Here is a 25,687-nt window from a genome sequence, read left to right as displayed (position 1 = left end):
CATATTATTGCTGTATAGTGAACATCGCCCGTTCCCTCTCGTCAGAGCTGAGAATGCTGAGATCTCAGCATCAATGTCCAGTCTAGGCTAGGAATTAGCTTCAATTTCCGCCACCGCAGCGTAGCTGCCCCAGGGCCAATGCCTAGTGCGCAGAAGGTACCAGTTCTGGAGGCTGTCTCTGCTAGTTAACTTAGGGTACATATCCGCTTCCTGGAGCAAATATTTGGAGAGCGCCCGCTTAGCCTTTACAAAAGGGTTCAGTACCGCCAGTCAATTGCCCACCCAACGCCCGAGCCCCGCCATACCCCTGGGGGTTTGCACCACTGCAGCAACAACAGAGGCTGAAATCAGAGCTAACTCTCCATCGAAGACGCACGATCGCTGCCCACTCCGCTTGACCCAGGGGCAATGGACAAATCCATCGGGAAGGACAACAGCCCAGGGAAAGCCACACCGCAGGAAACAAAAGAGGGAGGGAGCTGCGGGCACCTCTGCTGCCAGGCTGGGCTGGCCCCCGCGCGGACGCCAGGCAAGTCACTCCCACGGGACGCGGGCGCTGCTCGCCCCTGGCGTGAGAGGCCTTCGGGGCCAGCGGCGGGGGCTGAACCGGCCGGGCGCCCAGGGCGCCGGAACTGCTGTCACGGGCGGGGCCCCTCCGTGGCCGACGCGAAGGGGAAGCTCGGGGCCTGACAGCGGCGGAGGGGCTCGAGCCAAGGGGTGGGGACGCGGGCGCGGCGCGGCACGGGGGGGGGAGGGTGGCGGGAAGGGGGCTGTCCGGCAAGGGCCATCCGGCGGGGGGCGGGGCGCGGCGCGGCGCTTGTTGTTTCATAATCCCGCCGGGGCCCGCCGCAGGTAATCGCCATGGAAACGCGGCCCACCCCGCCCCGGGGCAGCGGTTGCTGCGGCAGCCCCGGCTGCCGCATGGAGTCCGGCGGGGGCTGCGGCTGAGAGGCCCCGAGACACTGGAGCGGCGGCCCCTGCCCGCGGGGGGCCCCCGCCAGGTACCGCGGGCCGCGCTCTCGGCCCCTGATGGGGGAGGGCGTTTCCCGCTGCCATTCGGGCCCGGCAGAGAGACGGAAACAGACAGGGCCTGTGCGGGGGGGGAGACCGGTCCCGTCCCGGCCCCTGGCCTCGGGCCGCGGCCTCTTTCCCCGCCCCCTGGTGCCCGGGTCCTCACTGCGACAGGGACCGGCCTGCCAGCCCCCTTTCCCCACTGGCCACCACCCCCTCCCTGCTGCTCTGCCCCTGGTTAGTGGGAGCACCCTCTGCCCCAGCTGCCCGCAGCAGCGCCCCCTCCAAGTAAGCTGGCGGGGGACGCTGCCAACCAGAGCGCACGGGCCTGTCCCCCCCCCCCCCCCCGGCGCCCTTCATCCCCGCAAGGGGGAAATGGGTTAAGACTTGTGTCTCCTTGAGTGAGTGATTTCCCCCTTACTCCCCCAGAGCCGTCAAGACTCACGGCCATGGCCGAGGAACCTGCCACAATTTGTTTCAATGAAGAGGATTTTTACTGTCCCGTGTGCCAGGAGGTGTTCAAAACGCCTGTGAGGACGGTAACCTGCCAACACGTGTAGGTATCAGTTGCCCCTGGCCTTCCCCTCGATGGGTGCTAGTCCTCTAGCCTCCTGAGAAGCTGTTGTTCCTTTTGTTTCTTCCCCCCAGCTTTCCAGCACTTGGCCTGGGAGCAGCGTCTACTGCCCTGTGATACATACAGTAAAACCTGACCTTTTAAAGCTTTTCCAGTCCACTGTGCTGATAATAAACCTCTAGCCAATGCTAAATTTAGGTTGCTTATGAGGTGTTTCAGAACTTTTATCATCCTCGTTTCATTTGTAGTGAAAGAACCATCAGGTGAAAAATATATTTTTAAATTCCTTGCCTGTATTATTAATATCTTACATATTTAGAAGTGAAATGATTTTACAAATCTTATTTAATATGTACCTTTAATTTCTTCTCCATTGGCTAGTCTCTCAGATTGGAAAATGGAAAGAGTGTCATCAGTTTCATTTTCTAGCTGTCATTCACAATGCTGCAGAAAGTATTTGTTACTTCTGAGAAATGTTTAATTACGAAGTAGAAATTTGCCAAAACTACCCCAAAAGTGTTCCTTTTAAAAATCAACACAGACACTGAGAAGAACGTTGTTTATATATGGGAGGTAAGGGGGACTGCAAAAACCAACAAATTGGAATTTATGGGGGCAGTTGCATGAGTGAAAGGCTTCAGTATTGGGCTGTATTACTACTAGTCTAGCAATAAACATGAGCATCTGATAATTTCCTCAATGTCACATGTTCACTATCTCATTAATGATCATTCAAATTATACAACTCAGGTGTACTGGAGTTAAAATGTACAATCTCTGTGTAAAATGAATTGCCAAACATCCCATAACTTGAGATTATGTTTCTATAATAACTTTACCTCTTTTGATCTATATTGTTTTTATGAGGACTTCAGCCAGTGACCCTTACCCTGCAGAACTTATTGCTGGTTCAAGGCCTGACTCTAGTATTTTTATAATTTATAATATAGCTACTCAACTATCCTCGATGCTAAAGCAGAAAATATTGACTTACCCAACTTTTTTTTTTTTTTTTAAACTAATTTAGCTTCTGCAGGAAATGTTTCCTGACAGCAATCAGAGAAAGTGGAACGCATTGTCCTCTGTGCCGGGGAACCGTGACTAAAAAAGAAAGATCATGTCCCAAAAGGGCTCTAGATGTTGAAAACAACATGAAGAAGCTTTCTGGGTGTTGTAGATGCTGTGAAAAACAGGTGAAGTAAACATAAAAGTTACTTAATACAAGTAAATAAACTTTCCTTACTTGGGACCTGATCCTTCATGCTGCTATGTGTCATTAATGGCCAGTAGTTAAAGACTTGCAACATCAAGCCCAAAGTGAGGCAGGTGTGCATGCTCCTGCATCTGAAGTAGAACTTGGTCCTTAGCTATCAAACAAACTTTGAAATCAGAGCAAAGTGGCTGCTGAAATAAAGTTGCAATTTTTTTTTTTTTATAAAGTGCCAAAGTGATAGTGCTCCATAAGTTAAAATAATTGAGAGGAATGAATGAAAACTATAAAACATGCCAAGAGAACATGAATAACTATGACAATGAGCAAAAAGAAAAGGAGTACTTGTGGCACCTTAGAGACTAACAAATTTATTTGAGCATAAGCTTTCGTGAGCTACAGCTCACTTCAGCGGATGCATCCGATGAAGTGAGCTGTAGCTCACGAAAGCTTATGCTCTAATAAATTTGTTAGTCTCTAAGGTGCCACAAGTACTCCTTTTCTTTTTGCGAATACAGACGAACACGGCTGCTACTCTGAAATATAACAATGAGAAATGTCATACAACTAGAAAATAACTGAAGAGCTCATAATGTGCTATATTTTTAAAAAATGCTCAAATTTACAGCAGAAGAGTCCAAAAATAAAAAATGCAAACAGCAATACAAATGTCAGTAAACTACCATATTTAATCTCTCTGCTTTCCCTTTGGTAAAGAGATCACTAATATTCAGAACACTAGGAGTCCTGGCTCCATTGAGGTCAATAAGAGTCTTGCCTTAAATGGAGGCAGGATTTTACCCAATAGGTTTTGTTTATGAAGCATTTAAATCCCAAAAGTCTTGGGTCTCAGAGGAGTGTGTGAGATCCTCTATTGGTACCGAGTTTGGTGCTTTGTTACTCATGATCTCTGTTTGTTTAAAATGAGATAAGGTGAGGGAATCATTTAAACATTCTGGTTTATAAACTATAAAACTAAATGCCATTTACACTCGATTGCAAACTGGTAGACTGGAAATAACAAAGTGGCTTACATAAGTCAATTGAGCATACTATCTGTGAAAGATAATGTGTTCTTAGAACCTTTGGACATATTGTTATCTGTAGCTGTCTTGCTCTCACTTCCTTCTGTGAAGCTCTTCATTGTGCTCAAGGGAGCCCGTACTCCTGCTTGACAATAGGAATCCCTGAAAATGTTAGTTTGAGGTGTAACTGACTACATAAATGGCAAGAGGGCTAGGATCACAAAGTAATACATTATTGCTGAAGAGAAAGGGTGCATTTAAAACAAATGAATACCCCATAGTGCCTTTTTCTTTTGTATCAAGAGTTGGATATAATGCCTAATATGTTAAGTGTTATATGCTTAGATGAGTGGATACAGAATGTAGTTGTTTAAAACTGCATTAGAAGAGGAATTAGAATTTAATATATTGTTATACAGAGTTGTTCTGTTTTCCTTTCTTACATGCCTTGTTTTATTTGTTGGCAGAAGTAATAATTTTTCCAGATGTTCTAGTTACACTAATATCTACATGGTTTGAAATTTCATTTACAGGTTAGGTTTTCTCGCATGAGACACCATTATAAAACATGTAAGAAGTATCAGGATGAATATGGTGTTCCATCCGTTATTCCAAACTTTCAGATTTCCCAAGATTCAACAGGGAACAGGTAATTTAATGTATGACTCAGATACTTCTTTTGTGAAAGGGAAATAGTTTTTCTAGGGCACATTTTTCTTTTTGTAAACAGTGTTGTCTAAGTTCTTACGCTTCAGAAATGAATATTTCTCTAGGAACACCCTTTAGATCCTGTTCTTTATTCTTCAATCTGTGGCATTTAGAAAAGTGCTCTACAGCATGTTTTGGAATGACTTCCAGAAGCCTTCCCTAAAGGGTGTGAGTACCTCTAACTGTTTTTTTGCCTTAACAGCAATTGAACAAGTTGCTTTATAGCAAGTCTGATTGCTCTCAGGTTTAGAGAAGTTTTATTTTTCTCCTGATTCTTATTACTATTTAAATGGATAGGTGGTCGGTTAGCCTCCTCTTGTTTCAAAATGTTGCTGTCTTCTGTTTAGGATTTTGTCTTCAGATTTGACTCATCTGAGTTAATCTTCTTGAAAGTGAATAATAGCCCTTTGGTATCTTTACATGTTGGTTTATAAATTATATAACCAGATGCCATTTACCCTCTCTCAGTTGCAAGCCATAAGGCTAAAGAACCTTGTTTGCCAATACTGGAGTAAAAACAAAGCCAGGCATTCAGAATTCACAATTAGTTTAGTAGATACTTATGCATACTGTGTACCTTTGTTTATCACCATTTATTTTCAGTAGTTTGGCCAGTTGGGGGAAAAAATCCATTTGAGTTTCAAATGAATCTGTGGTAAAGAATGAGGAATATATAGCAACGGGCTCAGATGTTGGTATTTTACATACCTGTCACGCCATGCTGCTCTGAAGTGGTTGAGTTGGAAAAATATTCTAGAAGTTGTCATGTTACTGCACACCAGATTACACACACACAATTCCCGTGTCTAACATGATATAAGACATACAAATGGTAGTAGGGTTTATTTTAGCCAAATGTACAGTTGTAAATATGCATGTTCTTAGGGCTCATTTGCATAGTTGAGCAATTTGGCCTTGCTTAATTTAAAGATACATACATGGTCAAAACCTGCATTTAAAGAAAGTAGCATTCTTGCTCATTACACGCTGTATGAAGTACCTAGTTGTGTGCACAAACTGCAGAAACTCATTTCTACAGTTTCAAATTATGGAGGATTTATGCCTTTAACTACTGTTGTAAAGTATCATCCTGAGCAAACAGCTGTCTAATGCCTTTTAGAAAACAGCCTGTCTTCTGTTTACACAGTCCATATTGCCATTGGAGCTATTTGTCTCTTCCCGTTCCCTTCCCTGCCCCAAAAATTCAGTCTTGCTGTTGAATGGATAAGCATATACTAAACATTATTTTCATACTAAATCACTCTGCATTCTATTAAAGTTCATCATGCTAACCAAGTGAAAAATAACATCGTGGTGCAAAAGAAAAAAGTTCTGAATATTTAATTATTTGTCATGTTATATATGGTTACCATATGTTCTACCTATATGATAAGTTTACAATTAATGGGACTCAATGGATTTTTTTTCTTACAAAATTAGAAAAAAGCCACTATATATTTTTGGGGGCTAGGTATTCAAAAACAAATTAAACTTGTATACTTTGTCTAATATTTTATATAAAGTAATAGGAGTGATACATCTACATTTGATAACGGAGAGATGGCTAATCTTCAGACACTTCAGGGAGATGCAAGGTAGGCTTCTTCAATTCAATATTGTAAAAGTGATTAAGTTGTCGATATTTAGTTACAGATATATTTCCAGTAGGGAGATGACAATTCAAACTGACATACTTCTTTAAGAAAAAAAAAAAATCCTTGGATTCATGTATATGCAGGTTTATCAGTAAGAATCTGGTGTTCTTGTTACTTCTTCTTACTTGAAGAATCTCCAGGATGCATTGTATGGCCTCAATAAAAAGAGAGAACAATTGTCTAAATTCCCTAACTTAATAGAATACATAGTGACACACAAATATACAGTTTTGCTTGAAATTTACAATTTAGCAAAGTGGCGTCGGAAAGCCTTTTTTGTTAGTAGTCAGAATAAAGGAAATGACAACATCAGCAGATGTTCTGTTATCTCCCTCTGTTATCTTTTAAGTTCTGTTTTAATGGATCCATATAATACTGTATAACTTCCATTTCCAGTGCACATCCCACATTCAAATGCCCCCTGTGTCAGGAAACCAACTTTACCCGGCAACACCTACTGGATCATTGTAACAATAGACACCTTTATCAGATAGTTCCTGTAGTAAGTATATATATTTTCAATGTAAGCACTTAAACTCCCCTTATTTTAGTTATTTAGAGTAATAGTTTATTTCTATGGACTCGTATAGTTCCAAACAAGCATTATGCTCTAAGAATTGCGCTGATGACACTGTAGTTAAGTAGAAGGGATTTTCATTCAAAAACATTTCCCTGTCAACCATAACTTTTCTTACTTCACTTCAGTCATAAGGCATTTGTTTTTTCTTTGTCATATTAGTTTCAGTTGCTGTGTTGAGTTGAAATGTAAACTTTTTTTTTTTTTAAGCTTGATGCTTTTATTTTCTGGTCTGTTAACCAGAACTGCTGTTACTTATAGAAACATTGTCAATTTAAAAATCTTATTTGTCTTGTAATTTACTATTACATATGAAACCTAAAATTTCTAAAACCAAAAGATAAGGAGGGAAAGATATTTTTATTTTACTCTTTGTAATCCGTTTCACTGTTTCCTCTGTATAGTTTCCTCTTGCACCTTAGTTGTGTGCAAGACCCACACAAACAGTGGAGTGGAAGGGAGAATAATTTTTTTAAAATACAGGAATTTTTTATTTAAAATTGGCGAGAGGACTTACAGGCAGATGTAGTAACAAACTACTTTTAACCTCTTTTAAAAAAACTGACTAAACCTCAAGTTTACAATCTCAAATATTCGCCATATTTTTCTGGAAAATTTTAAGTTGTGTAACATTCAAAATGTTGTTTATGTAAAACTCTAGTACATTCACTTTTGTGGGTGGATAAGTATCAGATTCAGGTTTTACATAGAATACACAATATAATGATGTCTTATTATTGGCTAATACTTTTTTTTAATAATTTTTTCAAATTTAGATTTGTCCAATTTGTGTGTCTCTCCCATGGGCAGATCCCAGTCAGGTTACTAGAAATCTTGTTAGCCATCTAAATCTAAGACACCAGTTTGACTATGGAGAATTTGTGGTAAGCATTTTTCCTTTTTTCTTGCTCTTCAGAGAAATGGGAAACTTTTTTCTCTCTGAAGGAAAGTACTAAATTAGCCTCTGTGGCTGCAGAGCCCACAGAAGATTTGCAACTTTTACATGCTTAGCTGCTGTGAAACCTGCAGAGGTAGTTCGGCCACTTCTAAACTGTTGTCTACACTATAAACAGTAACTGCTATTGACAGTGGGTATTGGCAACAGATGCTGCTAAATCATGCTGAACACCCATCTAGTGTAGACGAGGTTGTTGCACAAAGCTAATTTCAGCCTTGCACAGCTGCCCAAGACTACCCCTATTCCCAAGGGAAGTGTGACAGACTCCAGACTGCCATCTTTATGGTGTCTGTCCTCTCTTTTGGTTGGCAAAGCAACAATCAGAGGCCTTGACTATACGGTTTTAGGGTGCACCTTTGATGTCCTAGTGGTATATTGGCTGCCTGAAAACCCTCTCATAAGAATTATATGGTAGAGAATCCATCTCCCTAGCTAACTAGCCCACAATAAAATCAGGGAGAGGAGATGGACTGGGTTCATTAGGCTGTAGAGTTCTACTCCTCTGCTTTCGTCTCTCTTTGGTATCTGTGTAAGATATAGTACTGAGTGTTTAGCCAACCTTCTTGATCAGGGTGGATTTCATTTAAATCAAATTGATTTAAATCAGGAAGTCAGAAAACTCAATTTAATCTTGGATTTCTACATAAAAGTGCATTCTTGTTGGTTGTTATAACCTTAATACATATTCTTCACAAGTCAGAGATAGATGGAGACCCAAACTGGGTCTCTTTTACAGCCTGCTGCCATTTTAGGTTTTCCCTTCTTGTAAGAGAATGGTATGGTAGATCTCAAATCAATGAAGGCTACTCTCAGAAAGACCTCAAGACTTCTGGAATATGCTGCTCAAACAGTTTCACTTTTGTTTCCACTGCCTGTCCCTTCCTTCTCACGTTTATCTGCAGACTTCTTCTTGTCCAGATCTATTCTGCCCCCAACAATCTTCTATTCACTGAACTTTTTGAAATTTTGAACTTTTAGAGAGTGATAAAGGACTGACTCTGTGTACAGAAATGTGCAGAGGGACAGTAAGGTTGAGGTCTGTTATTTCTCACTTCTATATTTATTTATTTATTTATTTATTAAAAAATGTTTTTGCTGTTAACAAGTATGTTATCTCTTGAGACACATATCCACAGTTTGAGAACTGCAAAACTAAGCATTTCCGATGCTATCTTCTAGACTTAGCACTGAGTCCCATTGGGTGGGTAGATTTATTTAGGTTAATCTTTCTATACAGACACCTCTGAAACCCCTTAAGATTGGGTCCCTAATCCATGAACTATTGGAATTCATTTACAAAAACTTTTCTTAAACATTACATGAATATATTGTCTCATACTGTAGAATTAGAATTTATAATTCCTATTCCATGATGAGAGCTTTTTTTCCTCAAAAAGCATTTTATCAAAAAAATCCAATTTTTAAATAAAACTGTTTTTAAATTTATTTTTTTAAAAAAATCATTGATTTTTATCCACCCTGTTCTTGATGCATATATTGTAACATAAGAGATTCTTTATCTAGCTGCCATTTACAATACCATATGTTGGCAACAAATAATACAAAGAACAGGATGGGGTTAAACAGTTTGATAAGTATGTGCAGCTTTTGTCAGGTTTTTGATCAAATGTCTTATTGTGTTTAGAATCTTCAGCTTGATGAAGAAACCCAGTACCAAAATGCTGTTGAAGAATCTTGTCACGTGAATATTTAAAGTGTAGGTCCTCTGCATTTTACTGCACTCTGAGGGAAAAACTACATGAATCCAATCAGTAATCTGAAATGTATATTAATAAAAAGGGAATTCAGTATCTGTTTTTTCAGGTTAAATATCTTTTCCAAGAACGAGAGAGTTTTTAAAATGTTTTTTGATTAGACAAAAATGGAGTAAATTTTATTACTATATTTCTTAATTCTTCATAATTGATCGTACAGCTATTGGAAAGGTGTTAAGTCATTTTACTGAGAGTAGAGTTCTTTTACTTTAAGTAGGGACCTTGCTGGAGCTATTCACTGGTGTCTTTTGATTTGTGTGTATGTTTTCATGGTTTTGTTGATCTTGCAGTTACATTTTTGTTAATGCCAAATTCGGGGGTGGGGGGTGGGAATCAGATGCGAAGATGCTGTGTTGCACTTTGCTTTTTATAGTCATGGTTTCATTTTCAAAATTATATCCTCGAATATTTGTGTGTAACTTTTGTTTAAAGCTGCAGTGATATTTTTACTACCGTAATTTCTAACAATAAAAGTGAGAGTGGCCATTATGGAAAGTTGAAATAGGTGTTTTCAATAGTGCACCATTTTAGAGCAGATTGGTTTCACTTGCATCGCTAAGAAGGAATGCTATATCATGGCCTGAGGGAAATTATTTCTATTTTGTTATTTCTCTGGGGTATCACTAAAATAGGACATCTTGCTTCCTGGGCTGAGGGGCTATGAGCTCTTCCCACACATCCTGCAAATTGGGGGGAGAGGAAGTGCTTTGTTGCTTGTGTTACTTGACAGTGAGCCTTGTGAATGATTTAAGGATAACATTCAGAGAAAGTCTCTTTTTGATACATGAAAAAGGCCAGAGTGTTTTGCCTTTATAAATTATTTTTCTGGTTAGTTACATTAGAAATCCAGGTTGTATCTACCATGAAAAACAGGGAAGACATTAAACTTGAAAACTGGTAGGATTAGGACATAATTGGTATCAAGGCATTGATATATGTTTTGTCAGTCATTGTTTTAAAACTTTAACGTGTTTGTAAACCTGAATAACCAGTTGGGGGGGGACGGGGGGAGGGATCTCCCTAAGAAGATTCACTATCTCCATACCTTACACTAAGGGCTGCAGAAGTTCCTATTCTAGTTCTCCCTACCTCCAAGATGATCTCCAATAAAAACAGGGAAGGCAAGACTTGATATTCCCACAATTTTTTAAAAACACAAGCTTTTATTTTTAAGTTTGGACCTTTCATATAAAAGAAACAAAAAGCCCTATTTTGTTCTCTTGCATGTCCCTTAAGAAATGGCTTTATCAGGTGTATAGAGAATTAGGATGTTTCCAAGTGTTTTTCCCCAACCCATATCCCTAACTGTCATTATTGTACATGGGTGTTGTGTACATAAAAAAAGAGTATATCCAATAATTTTGCAGTGCAGTTAGTGATCTGAGTAGTGGTATTATCTAAGCACAAGCAACAGTACAAATGGCGTTCAGGTGCCTAACTCATTTGTGCCTTTGGAAAACCTCCTCCTAAAAGGTATGTGATGCTATTTCCAAACAAAGTAATCTGGAGAATGCAATGCATTTTCCTTAAATGCTTCATATTCCAGATCTATCCAGACTGGAATGTATGTAAAGACCAGAACCTACAGTGTAAAGATTTTCTAAATTGAAACCTAATTCTGTGGTCCATTCGTGGGGTGGTGGGGAGAGGGCGGTGTATATATAGAGCTATAGAGCCGGATATATACTAATTATTTGAAATGTGTATTCTCTATTTGAAAGTGTAAACAGATAATATACTATCTCTCCTGGAGGCTTAAATTGCCAAAAATATAGAGGAATGGGCTGTTTCACAGATCCCCTAAAGTTCCAGCCTGTTTACAATATCTTAAACAAAATTTGAGAGGGGGGGAATAAATTTCAAGGTATTCCACTGCTAAAAAGTTTGTAATTTAAAAAAAAAAAAAAAAAAAAAGCTCAGAACATGCTGACTCTTCTACTGTGAACACTTCTTATAGAATGTGTTTATTTTTCAAAGTTTAGTTATGCATACATTTGTTCTCAGAGTCAACAAAATACTAATATAGTGGAGATGGCAAGAAATGCCTAGAGCCAGTACAGATTATTTGAATCATTCTGAGAGCAACACCTGATTGACTCTGAACAAGTCATTTCAGCTACCTGAACATGTCTTGAGAACTGTAGTTTAAATTACGTATGTTTTAAAACACTTACTCGGAGACTAAAATCCTTCTACTGTTACAGCAATAATTATTCACATTTGATGTGATTACTAAAATTTTATTTCAGAGTTTAAATGTTTTGAGATTTGAATTCATATTTTAAAAATAACAAATCCTTTTGGAATATGTTACAAGGAATTTAATCTTTGAACAGTAATTTTCATTTATTGCATTCTATTTTGTGTATTTAAATGCAGTATAAAAATCCTTAATGGCTGGGTTGTTTCCCTGTTTTGCATATGGTAAACTGTATATTGGCAAATCTTTCTTGTTTAAGGTTTTATATTTTTACTATGGTGAGACAGCCTCCAACTACGTTTGTTTTAGATAACTGATGAATGACAAGAAAAGAAGCAGTTTGGTCAGATATTATACTGCTGTTGTCATTCTCTTTCCCTCTCTGCATCTCAAGTGTACCCATGAGGAGGCTGTGTATTGGTGGTGATTGCACTAAAATGTGCAAATTTTATTGGAAGCGTGCTGTTGAGAAACCCTTTTATTAACGCATTCTAATGTACTGATGTTGAAGACTGTGTCTGATGCTTGAATTGTACCCTCTTGGTTTTCTATTAAAACACTTTATTTTCTATGTGTCTTCACTCTCTAACAAGGAGGAACTTGTCATAAGGCTGGGGATTAGAACCAGTTCTCTTGATTCTACTTCGTCCTTTGAGATTCTAATTCAGGAACTCTATACCTACTTCTGGTGGCATCACAGTTTAAATGATGATAAATATTTAAACATGTACATTACTAATATCCTGTCCTGTTGGCTAATTAATATTGGCTTGACCTTATGATCCTTTCCAAACTGGTCACTATCAATATAGTGACAGAGACCTTAAGTTCTTCATTCAGTTTTGAGGCTAGAAACACAAGACTGGTTTGTGCAGTGCAGAGAGGTGTATGCTTCCAAGTCTATTTGCAGATTCAACTACAGCTATCCCATGGGTCATCACTGGGAAAAGCAGAATGTATTAAAGGGAGTGGTAGGAGTGGCCTTGAAGCCATTAGCAAAGATGGCAAATCTGGTTGCTGAAGAGATATCTTAAGAGCTTGTCTACAGATGGAGTTGTTCCACGTTAATTTTTCCTGATTAACTCCACGTATGGACACTTATTCCAGAATAAGAGTGTATACACATGGAGTTGATCAGGAGTAACTCTGTGTGTATACAAGCCGTATATCTACTTGGACAAGGCAACATTTTGTAAGGGAAGATATGTGAAGAAGTTATGGTTGATTGCATTGCTGAACCATGCTCTTCTTACCCAGGTCACTCTCCCAATATCTTTGAGTTGGAAAATACTTGTGTTCCTCCTCCTTATTTTGTACATCACTTCTCCTAAGTACGCATACCCAATGAAACTCAGTGCAGAAATAATCCATGTTCATAAGTATTTTCTATTTTGTGCTCTTTTTTTGCTCAAGCAAAAATTTTGCTCGCCAAAATGGAACTAAGAAATTAAGGATAATAGAATATGCAAAGTCTACTGGTGTGGGTTTTGTTACTGTACAGTTTCCATTTTTTTTCCTCCCAAAACCCAGTCATCCAATCTACAGCTCTCTGTTTCTGCTTTTGAAGTGGGTTAACATGGCATGGCCCTGGTTATAAAATTGTGATACTAGAGATTCCATCAATTTCCCTTTTGCCACAAAACACTGAAAGCATACATGCTTAATTCTCACTGAGGACCATGAGACTTAAACATACGCATCAGCATTTTGTTGAACTGAGCAAGAAATGAATAATTAACTCCAGACTTTACTATATTTTAACTTGTAGAAGTCCCAACAACCAAAAATTAATATATGGGCAATCCCAGGATACCTCCAAATAACTTGTCTGTTTTGCCAAAGGTTTCTTTACGCAACATTACAGGGTTGGGTTTTTTTTTAAACATTCTCTTAATCCTACAACATAAATGTATTTAAACTTTTCTGGAGTTAAATAGCATTGATAAGAGAATAAGTCCTTTATTATGTCATAGCTAAACTATCCTTTCCTGTGCCACTGGTACTATCAGATTGCTAAATCCACTTTCTCCTGGAATGCTTTACCAATGGTCAGGAGGATATGGAGGAGTATGTCTTGCAGCCATAATGCAATTTTATGGACCAGCTGTAGTTTACCTTCTGGATGTTTAAGTTCTACGTATGCCAGACTTGTATAACGGGTATGACCAGTTACATACATATCTAGTCAAAGCACCTACACCTCTTCACAGGATCTTAGAAATGGAAAAGACCTTGTACACTAGTCTGTCCCTCTGCCCATTCAGAATTTGTTCAAATGCATTCTTGATATTTGTATGCAGGAGTGTCCTGATGATGTGTATATATGGTTTTCAAATGAACATACAAAACAACCCCTAGAACCTCCTTTGTTGGGAGATTGCTTGCGAAGACAGGCCTTAAATATTGTTAAAATGTGCAGCTGCCTACTACAAGTGCATGACTGACATCGAAATCATGGATATTAGGATTTCTTTATCATCAGAAGTTCATTAGAGAAAGCAGCGCTGTACCATTTCTCGAGCTTCCCCAAAAATTCAGCCTTTTATTGGGAAAGGCCAGATCTCACCTTTTACTTTTCAGAGTAAAGCCTTAAGCAACTTAGAGCATTTACCATCACCAGTTCTTTGGATGACCACTCCCACATTTTTGTGGACACATTCACCAGTAAGGACTAGTAAAAGTTTAATCTGGATAAATATTAATTTTTCTCTATCCTTCTAGACTGGGGGTGTCAAACTCATTTTCAGAAGTGAGCCTAATTCCATTTTTAATTACTGTTAAGGATATAAATTTAGGATACCATACTCCCCTCAATCCATGGTACATCATCTTTATAGCAGTAGGGATATATTACAGACCACCTGACCTGGATGGTGATAGTGACTGTAAAATGCTCAGGGAGACTGGAGACTATTAAAATAAAAAACTTAATGGGGGATTTCAACTATCCCCATATTGACTGGGTACGTATCATGTTAGGAAGGGATGCCGGGATAAAGTTTGACACCTTAAATGACTGCTTCTTGGAGCAGCTAGTCCTGGAACCCACAAGAGGAGAGGACTAAATTCTTGATTTAGTCCTAAGCAGAGCACAGGATCAGGTCCAAGAGGTGAGTATAGCTGGATTGCTAATGTAATTAAATTTAACATGTCTGTGGTGGGAAAACACCACAGTGGCCCAACACTATAGCATTTAATTTCAGAAAGGGGAACTACACAAAATTGAGGAGGTTAGTTAAACAAAAAATAAAAGGTACAATGCAAAAAGTGAAATCCCTGCCAGCTGCATGGAAGCTTTTTAAAGACACCATAAGAGAGGCTCAACTTAAATGTATACCCCAAATTAAAAAACATAGTAAGAGAACACAAAAAGTCACCATGGCTAAACAAAGTAAAAGAAGCAGTGAGAGGCAAAAAGGCATCCTTTAAAAAGTGGAAGTTATCCTAATGAGGAAAATAGAAAGGAGTGTAAACTCTGGCAAATGAAGTGTAAAAATATAATTAGGAAAGCCAAAAAAAGAATTTGAAGAACAGTTAGTGAAAGGCTCAAGAAGTAATAGCTAATTTTTTTTTAAGTACATCAGAAGCAGAAAGCCTGCTAAACAACAACTGGGGCCACTGGGAGATTGAGATGCTAAAGGAGCACTCAAGGACAGTAAGGCCATTGCGGAGAAGCTAAATGAATTCTTTGCATTGGTCTTCACGGTTGAAGATGTGAGCAAGATTCCCAAACCCGAGCCATTCTTTTTTGTGACAAATCTGAGGAACTGTCCCAGATAGAGGTGTCATTAGAGGTGGCTTTGGAATAAATTGATTAAACTAAACAGGTTTCGGAGTAGCAGCCATGATAGTCTATACCTGTAAAAAGAAAAGGAGTACTTGTGGCACCTTAGAGACTAACAAATTTATTAGAGCATGTAGCTCACGAAAGCTTATGCGCTAATAAATTTGTTAGTCTCTAAGGTGCCACAAGTACTCCTTTTCTTTTTATAAACTAAACAGTAATAAGTCACCAGGACCAGATAGTATTCACCCAAGAGTTCTGAAGGAACTCAAAGGTGAAATTGCAGGAGTAATTGTCATCTGTAACCTATCATGTAAATCAGCTTCTGTACCAAATGACTGGAGGATAATTAATGTGATGCCAATTTTTTAAAAGGGCTCCAGAAGTGACCCTGGCAATTACAGGTCAGTAAGCCTGACTTCAGTACCGGGCAAACTGGTTGAAACTATAGTAAAGAACAAAATTGTCAGATACGTAGATGAACATAATTCTTTGGGAAATAGTCAACATGGTTTTTGTAAAGGAAAATCATGCCTCATCAATCTACTAGAATTCTTTGAGGGAGTCAACAACTATGTGGACAAGGGGGATCCAGTGGATCTAGTGTATTTAGATTTTCAGAAAGCCTTTGACAAAATCCCTCACCAAAGGCCCTTAAGCAAAGTAAGCAGTCATGGGATAAGAGGGAAGGTTCTCTCGTGGATTGGTAACTGGATAAAAGATAGGAAACAAAGGGTAGGAATAAATGGTCAGTTTTCAGAATGGAGAGAGGTAAGTAGTAGTGTCCCCCAGAAGTCTGTACTCGGACCAGTCCTATTCAACATACTCATAAATGATCTAGAAAAAGGGGTAAACAGTGAAGTGGCAAAATTTGCAGATGATACAAAACTACTCAAGATAGTTAAGTCCCAGGCAGACTGTAAAGAGCTACAAAAGGATCTTTCAAAACTGGGTGAATGGGCAACAGAATGGCAGATGAAATTCAATGTGGATAAATGCAAAATAATGTACATTGGAAAGCATAATCCCAACTATACATATGAAATGATGGGGTCTAAATTAGATGTTACCACTCAAGAAAGAGATCTTGGAGTTATTGTGGATAGTTCTCTGAAAACATCCACTCAATGTGCAGCAGCAGTCAAAAAAGCAAACAATGATAGGCATCATTAAGAAAGGGTTAGATAATAAGACTGAAAATATCATATTGCCTCTATATAAATCCATGGTACGCCCACATCTTGAATACTGCGTGCAGATGTCGCCCCATCTCAAAAAAGATATACTGGACTTGGAAAAGGTTCAGAAAAGGGCAACAAAAATGATTAGAGGTATGGAATGGCTGCCGTATGAGGCGAGATTAATAAGACTGGGACTTTTCATCTTAGAAAAGAGATGATTAAGGGGGGATATGATAGAAGTCTATAAAATCATAACTGGTGTGAAGAAAGTAAATAAGGAAGTGTTATTTATTCCTCATAACACAAGAACTAGTGACCACCAAATTAAATTAATAGGTAGCAGGTTTAAAACAAAGTGAATATTTTTTCACACAATGCACAGTCAACCTGTGGAACTCCTTGCCAGAGGATGTTGTGAAGGCCAAGACTATAACAGGGTTCAAAAAAGAACTAGATAAATTCATGGAGGATAGGTCCATCAATGGCTATTAGCCAGAATGGGCAGGGATGGTGTCCCTAGCCTCTGTTTGCCAGAAGCTGGGAATGGGCGACAGGGGTGGATCACTTGATGATTACCTGTTCTGTTCATTCCCTCTGGGGCATCTGGCATTGGCCACTGTCAGAAGACAGGATACTGGGCTAGATAGACCTTTGGTCTGACCCAGCATGGCCGGTCTTATGTTCCATGAATATCAATGGGAGATTTGTACAAAGATCAAGAATGGAATATTGCCTTTATGTATCTATTAATCTCTGGTTATTTGCTAGTCACATTCAACATCACTAAGTGGGAAAAGCATAGGATCCTATTTATGCCCTTTGTTTCCTATCTTCTGTTTCTCATGCTTGTTTTTGTGTGTCTGCCTTTTCCTCCATCCACATTTCCTTTCCCACAGCAAATTCCCATACCTATAGACTTGACTCTCACCCACTTCCCTACTGCTAAAGTGATCAGCAGTTAAACAGCTAAATTTACATTTAAAATGTCATCACTAGCCTTAAGAGTCAACACAACTATTACAGTGTTGTGGACAGGAGAGTTTACACCCCTCAGTTCTTGCTTGAGACTGGTTGCAGATTCATGAAGTGAGCACTGCATCAGTAACACTTGGTTTACGTTAGCAAAGTTTTCTTTGCAATAATAGCTAGAATTTTTTTTCATGAAAAGCTTAATTTCAGCATAATTTGAATGTGCCATACATCAAGGAAAGCCAGGAGTCTGACGCTAGGCTTTTTATAGGTGTAGATTAAAAAAATGTAAATTAGTAAGAAGGTTAATTAGATGGGTCTTTTCAACACTAACTTTGATTCTGTTCTGGCAGTAGCTGCATCTAAGGGGGTAACTGCATTTTTTTGTTTAGCTCTAGAAAATCTTTTGTAAAGTCTTTTTATCTAGCAGTTTTGTGAGAGAGGACTTTTTCCCCCCTGAAAAAGCTTTCATAGTCTATCATTACCACAACAAGGCTCTAAGTATTTTTAGTTGTCTAAATCCAAATCCAAAAACAAAGTGCATGGAAAGGTTTCACCTTTGAATTAAATGTTTTTATATTTGTTCCATTTAGAGATAATATTCATTGAGCAGTTATCCTATTCCTGTGTGGGACATCTCTATTGAAATATTTCACCTCTAAAAATCTATCTGCGGTAATAGACTTCTTGTAACTGTTCCAAGTCTTCATTAATTGTAAAAAGAAAAGGAGTACTTGTGGCACCTTAGAGACTAACAAATTTATTAGAGCATAAGCTTTCGTGAGCTACAGCTCACTTCATCGGACTGATTTGCTATTAGTTAAAGGCTGACACGTCCAGATTTCTCTATTTAATTTATTACGTTTTACAAAGGGATTAATAGCTCTGTGTTTTCAAAGGATCCAACATGGAAGAGGTAGAGTGCTCAACTCCCATTAACTGAAACAGAAAAAGAAATTAAAAAACCATGTCACGCCAAATTTAAACATTAAGGCGCGGTTGGGAGGGGAGAAAGAGAGGTACAAATCCAACTTTTCCCCACCCTTTAGAGGTCACCTTTAAAATTAAAGTGATAAGAACCACAAGGGTGCATCTGAGAGTAATTACATTATACAATAGCGAAGAGAAGCAGGCATAGCTGAATTTTGTTTAATTTAGATTTCTTTCCTTATAAACTGCAAACACCTCAGCCACACATAGCTTATTTTTAAGGAGAGAAATCTCTGGACAGCTCACAGCCTGAGTACATAGGAGAAAATGAGAAAATCTGGGATCAGGAGAATCCTTCCCTTGGGCAGTCCAAAGCTATAGTATCTGCTCACACTGGCACTCCCTTGAACCAATAGTGGCAAAGGACTGATATAGCAGCCAAGGATTTCTGGGGCACAGAGATGTCCAAGCCTTTTCCTCTTTTCTCAAGCCATGTCTCCTACTCTTGCAGCTGGGACAGAAGTGGCCAGAACAGCTGTTTTGCTGGATCTGTACCTTTGAGAGATGCCCTTTATTGGAATAGTTCTTGGTGGCCAGCATCCACTGTAGGGTGACTTTGTGCCAGCAGGGGAGCCTAGAGCAGCTGTACTACACAACAGTGTAGAATCTGCCCCACAGAGGAGCTTTACTTCAAAAAATATTAGTGTAAAAGTATTTCAGACATGAGCCCAATTCCAGTTGAAAAAAATCATTTGAAATAATTATCAAAACACATGAAAAAGCATTTTTTACAGTCATTCCTAAAGATAACATGTGCATGTATGTGACTGAAAGAGAGAGAGAATTTGGGGGCGGGGAGGATGATGGGGGATGAAATGCCGCAGGCCCAAGCTCTTGCTTTGTGCCTATATGTTGCTCTTTCATTTAACTACGGCTGAGCAGTGGGAGAAAACTGAAGGCTGATTGCATTAGTTCTTGATAACCCTGAATCATAACATGATATCATGTTTGCTCTAAGCATACCTGCCAAATCACAACTTGAAGGTGAGTTAGGCAGAGGAATGGTTATCTTCCCCCAGTTCATGGATTGTGCTGGGGCTTAGGTGTGAGACAGGCAACAGGATGCTTAGAGACCAGCAGTGGTGTACTTGCTCAGAGGCAGAAACGTAGAGGCCTAGGGAACTTTTACCCTGAAAAACTTAGGCACAGAGTGACTTTAGGTGCCAAAAGGGGTAGGTGGCAGTCAAGTGGGGATTTTGTGGTTCACAGTGGTGCTTAAAATCTTTGAGGATCTGGGCCTAAGTGACTAAGTTTTTCTGGAAGCCTGTGGTAGAGCAGAACATGAACCCTGGCCTCGCACATTTCAAGCTGGCATCCTAATCACTTGGGCCCATCCAGCAGTCAGTGCACAATCACCCGTCACCCTTGTCCTTTAAGCAACATTCCCCTCAAAAACTACCCGTGCATCTGTTCTTATATCTAGAATAGCTACAAAGAAAAAAAGATAAGTCAAAAACAAGGCAAAGCTGGCTCTTTCAGTCATTTCACAGCTCTCAGTCGTTAGCTCAAGTTACAATTGGGGATTACATTTCTGTAGTTTATGGTGACAGCATTTGCAAACAACATGAGCAACATTTTGCCATTTCCTCCTACTTATTTGTTCTCCTCCCACATTTATCCTGTATGCCCCTCTTACTGTCTCTTTCCCCATCTGTAGAGTATTATCCCCCACCCATAAATTCAGCCCCTTTCTTGTTCTTTATCTCCCCAAATAGCTTCAAGTCCTACCATTTTTTTTTGCCCTTTTCCCTCTGATTATATTTTCCATCCTTGTCCTTAGGTTTTCTGTTTTTCTTCCTTCCCCTCACTTTGTCCACTTTTCCCCCATTCATTTTTATGTCTTGTATAGCTGCTGATTCAGAAAATCTTCCAAGATGGTATGGGTATATGATGGAGAAGGAACCCTGACAAGTCAACGTCACCTGCTGTAGGGAAATACTCACCGTTTGTTGAAAGGGTAATGGCCTTGACATAATTGTTCGTGTTTCCGTATAACCTAAAGGTCCGGATCCCAGGGTGTTTGGCACTGTACAAACACATATCAAAGAGATGGTCCCTACCCAGGAGAGCTTATATTCCTCTCCCAACATGGCCCCCCCGTCTGCAACAGTGGGGATGTGAATGTGCAGAGTGATGTTGAAAGATTACTAGAATAGGCTTATATCACCCTCCACTTTCTGCTGAGTTTTACTCCTCTCTGCTTGTCTTAGTGGGGGCGGGGGAAGCATTGGGCTTATGGAAAAAAAAAGAAAAGAAAAAAAGGAGGCATCTAATTGGCTGCCAAAGGACCAGAGTTTGCAGCGTCTCTTATAGCTGCCCAGGACTCATGAAGCAGTTTTGCCCTCATTCAAGTTGTTATTCCTATCCAAGAGAACAAATTGCAAGGAGAAGAACTAAGATAAATGCCCTAAGCTTTTAGATAATGTAATTATTTTTTCAAATGTATAAGTACTACAGACTGGGAAAACTGAAGATGTTTATGGCCTAGATAGACCCCAACAAGAATCTCTTCCTCCTCAAGCCAATGACTCCGAACCTAATTTATGGACACATGCAGATCAGTGGGGTGATAATACAACTCAGCACAATGGAAAATACACTATTACATTCCACTGAGTTCCTGGCATTAGCAAAGAAAGGTTCCAGCCTACTTTTGGCTTTCTTATGCAGAGCTGATTGAGGAAGAAAGTGACAATATCTCAGACTGTCTGTCAGACTGAATGAGAGACAAGGTGGGTGAGGTAATATCTTATATAGGACCAACTTCTGTTGGTAAGAGAGACAAACTTTTGAGTTTATACTGAGCTCTTCTTCAGGTCTGGGAAATGCACTGAATGTCACAGTTACATACAAGGTGGAAAAGATAGTTTAGCATAAGTAGTTTACACAAATTTCAAAGGGCTACTCAAGATGAAGTGATCTGTTAACACCTCTCCTGTCATAGGGGGAAAAATTGAATTGCAGATTGAATAGCACTGTTTTGTACAGTCTAAAATATATTAGGTACCTAATATATGGGAATACCAAGATGTCTTTTGTTAATGCCTCTCCAATATTACTTTAAGAATCCTCAGCTTATGTGCTTGTGATTTATGTTTAAAACTATATCTTATCCTGCTACATTAACCACAAAACAGTAGCACACACACACACTTCTTTGTTAATTTACACTTAAGTTTGCTCAAGTATATTTACTACCAATGCAATCACTAAAACTCAAGGAAATCACTGGTTAAATTAATATCAACCCCCACACTGAGGGCAATGCACATGCTTTACCACTCAGTGTAATCAGCTCCATAACAAATTCAGTTCCACTTACAGTGCACTCATCCAGTTTCTCATAGTCACATTTCAGAGGCAGAACTTATTTCCATCCCTTCAACAGAGATACTTTTAAACTGTGTACGGTGTTACTTCTACCTTAAAGTTTTTGGGGTTTTTTTAAATCTGAGGTTAGATTTCAGGTGATGTCAACCATGGAATTCAGGGAAGGAATATCCCGATGTGGACCATTGCCATGGCACATAGTGCTGTATATCCTCTGAATTAAGTGACTATTATTCTATTCACATTTTAAAGAAGATATGGGTTAAGTGACATGCCTGAAGTCACAAAGCAAGTTAGTGTCAGAGCTGGAGGCTCACTGCCCAGGCATGTGATCATATAAGAAAACCCATTATAACGCTTAGACTTTAAATAATATAATTTTTGTCTTAAAAGTCCAGTATGAACATTAAGTACTTACTCATCACCTTAATGCTTGCTTCACCTTGTGCTGTTTGCTGGGGTTGGTGGTGCAGACCTATACAGCATGTGTGATTGGCACAACTTTTATGAATAAGCTGGCCAGGCCTCACATTCTTGTTATTTTGGAAATCAGTTTTCCTTCTCCTGCATGGGCCACCTGCCAGACATAAATCTAAACATTAATCAATCCATGTACATGCTTCATGGGGGAGACAGTTACTGTTGCTCTAAGATCTTTCACTCAATGTCCTGAAATTTTGTGATTAATATATTGCTTTTGTATTTAGTTCCCTGTGATGTGACTAGGTATGATAATTTAGGTATGATAATTTAGGTATGCATATAAGTGTTCACATGTGCCTCCATTTTCATTTTCTCTTTCATGGTCACATTTACTAGTTCCTTGAAAACAGTGGTTTAATTGAGTTAAAGTGGGAGTAACAGATTGTTGAGAGTTATGGCTGCCCTGGTTATTTCTCTGCCAAAATATCCAGCCTACTCTATAAAGAAGAAGTACTGGAAAAGGGAAAGTTGGTTATTTTCTTTTCCTCTAAGATCTGTGGTGGATAGACCTCAGAGCTGCTGAGAGAGGGCAGTAAAAAAGGAGAGCACTTTTCTTTTGGAGCAAAGAAGAGGTATACATGTAGTAAATTATTATAAGCAATAATAGCACTTGACATCTGGTAGATAATTGTGTATAACCACTCAGCTGTTTCTTAATTAGGAATTTGTTTAATTAGCTGGTTTATAGCTTTAGTCATGTTTAGTTTTGTCTCTGTTGAGGGCCTAGCTTGGCAGTCTGCCCAAGTGGCACACCAAGAAGCTGTATTATGGGGGATGGTATTTGCTATTGTGTGTTTAGTGGCACACAATAGCAAGTGTGCGCTAGTGGCAAAATACATCCTGCTGAGAAGATGGAAGTCTGAAGCAAGTCCTACATATACAGACTGGTTGCGTGCAATGTCAAACCCAGCATTGATTAACTTGATTTGGGATAAATTGGGGAAAACCAACTATATGGGACAGATGAAAATGCTACAAACTCTACTAAATATAATTCCTTCCTTCCATATGGCTCAGTACCCCTTCTTCCCCCGTCCCAGTACATTATGGACTCTTTTTTAGGTCGCTCACCTACCTGCGGGCTGCTCCTTACAGTAGCTACAGACATGACAGGTGGGCTGTTATGCAGTATCTGCTTGCAGTAGGTGATAAGCAAGACATCCTACTGTCTCTAGCTATAGAGTGGTTGGGGATGGGTCCTCTTTGCTGGTAAGGCAGTTGGGGAATGGATCCCCTTTATTTCTTGAGGGAAGTTGGGCTTCCTTGTCTGCTGGATGTCTCTTATAGCCAGCCAGAGAGAGAAAGTGTGTGTGTATATAGAAAGGGGTTGTCTCAGACAGGTGTATGTGTGGGAAGTTTGAGTGGGAAGGGAAATAGGCCCCCAGAGTCACTCCCAATACCAGCTGTTTAGACTCAGGAGCTGACATTACAAAGGCCTAGTCAACATTATAGAGTTAGTCGGCATAAAGCAGCTTACATTGACCTAATTGTGTAAGCGTCTACACTACAATGTTCCTCCCGCCATTTTAACTCACCCGCTACACCGACCTAATAAATCCACCTCAGCAAGAGGCGTAGCGTGAGGTCAACATAGGGCGATGTGGTGTCAGTATAGATGCTGCGTTACTTACGGTGTCCCACAATGGCCCAAAGTGACTGCTCTGGTCACTCTTTTGAACTCTGCTGCCTGGCAGCCAGGTACACAGGTCCTTGCCTCTGCCCTTTTAAAGCCCCAGGAATTTTTTGAAATTCCATTTCTTGTTTCCTTGGCACGAAGAGCTAACATAACAACTGCCCATCTGACCATGCCTGCTCCATGCAGCCAAAGCACTCCTGCCTGGAGTACACCGGAAGTAGTGGATCTCCTGGGTCTTTGGGGAGGGGACGCCATGCCGTCACAGCTCCAATACAGCTGTAGGAATTTTGAGATCTATGGCCAGATCTCTCTGGGCATGGGGGAGAAGGGCTACAACTAAGATTACCACCTTTGAAATGCAAAAAACCAGCACCCCCTCCCCACAAGGCAAGCTCATTGCAACCCTAACCCCCGACACAAGGCAACTTTGCAAACCTCCCCCCCCGCTTCAACAGCCACTTATAGTATCTAGAGAAATAACATATATAGATACGATTGATAACATTGCACATCTCACTCTTGACTCAAACCCTCTCTTGCACACACGTGGTGCCTTGTGTGTTGGTGGGGAGACAGCTGCTGTATTTTCAACAGTTTTGATCCATTAACACATAAACAGTGGAGCTGGGAACACTGCAGCATCTTTAGCTGGACACAGACACTTTTAATATTACCTATCCCAGTGTGTTGTGCAGGGCCAGCTCTAGGTTTTTTTGCCGCCACAAGTGCAAAAAAAAAAAAAAGGGCCAGAGTGCCGCCCCTTGAAAAGTGACGCCCCAAGCATGTGCTTGGATTGCTAGTGCCTAGAGCCAGCCCTGGTGTTGTGATAATAATGCAAATCTTTAGACCCACGTAAAAAAAACCCTGGAAGATTAAATTATTTTTCTGGCAACTGGCAAATCCTTAAAAATCCCAGCCAGGCCTGTCAAATACCAGCTAGGTGATAACCCTACCTATGACAGGGACACGCAGCCGCACCACGTGAAAAATCAAGGAGCTGCCACAAGCGTACCAGAAGGCAAGGGATACAAATAGTCGGTTTCTACAAGGAGCTGCATGCCATCCTCGGCAGTGACCCTACTTCTACCGCCAAGTGCCCCATGGATACTTTGGGGCAGCTGGAGTCACAGGCCACCACCTGAGGACGAGGACACTGGACAAGGAAGAGGAGGAGTATGGGGGACAGGTGACCAGTGGCATTGCAAGCTAGGACCTGTTTTTTGATTCCTGAGCAGTCGAGCCACTCCAGCAGTCCAGCACTGGCAAGCCTGATGCAGGGGAGGGAACCTCTGGTAAGCACTCAGTTTGCTTCAGTATTGCAGGGACACATCTGTTCATATACTATTTTTTTTAATCAGCCTAGAAGAAGAAGGTGCAGTTGCTATCTGCTTCTCATTCCCCCGTACAGCTAGGCAAAGGGTGCCCTGCGGAATAGTTTATGTGCACCAGGATGTCCTGTGAATCCTCCATAGAGACCGCTAGGAAACTTTCCTGGAGCTAGTCTGCAACCCTCTGCTAAAATTTTCTTGGGCAGGCTGCCTTATTTCTTCCACCACGGTAGGACATTTTCCTACACCAATCAGCAATTACTGCAGCAGGCACCATAGAAGCACATGGGCTA

General features: G+C 40.1%; 1 protein-coding gene across 16 annotated transcripts in view; it reads left to right on the top strand.

The window, feature by feature from the left end:
• LOC119851151 (E3 ubiquitin-protein ligase RNF138) overlaps positions 1 to 25,687 on the top strand; it is a 69,625-nt gene continuing 43,938 nt past the window's right edge. For 2 of the 16 annotated variants that reach the window (XM_043507914.1, XM_043507915.1), the window contains exons 1-8: positions 50 to 529; positions 1,441 to 1,567; positions 2,613 to 2,778; positions 4,354 to 4,469; positions 6,052 to 6,123; positions 6,580 to 6,685; positions 7,537 to 7,644; positions 9,364 to 9,435. In XM_043507914.1, coding sequence (XP_043363849.1) covers positions 409 to 529; positions 1,441 to 1,567; positions 2,613 to 2,778; positions 4,354 to 4,469; positions 6,052 to 6,123; positions 6,580 to 6,685; positions 7,537 to 7,644; positions 9,364 to 9,432 — 885 coding nt within the window. In that variant the 5' untranslated portion in view covers positions 50 to 408 and the 3' untranslated portion in view covers positions 9,433 to 9,435. The other 14 variants (XM_038392041.2, XM_038392044.2, XM_038392045.2 and 11 more) reach the window with 14 other exon arrangements.

The sequence above is a fragment of the Dermochelys coriacea genome, chromosome 2, assembly GCF_009764565.3.
Source record: "Dermochelys coriacea isolate rDerCor1 chromosome 2, rDerCor1.pri.v4, whole genome shotgun sequence".
Taxonomy (NCBI): domain Eukaryota; kingdom Metazoa; phylum Chordata; order Testudines; family Dermochelyidae; genus Dermochelys; species Dermochelys coriacea.
The sequence above is the reverse complement of the archived record's forward strand: the minus strand, read 5'-3'. Positions and strand labels throughout refer to the sequence as shown.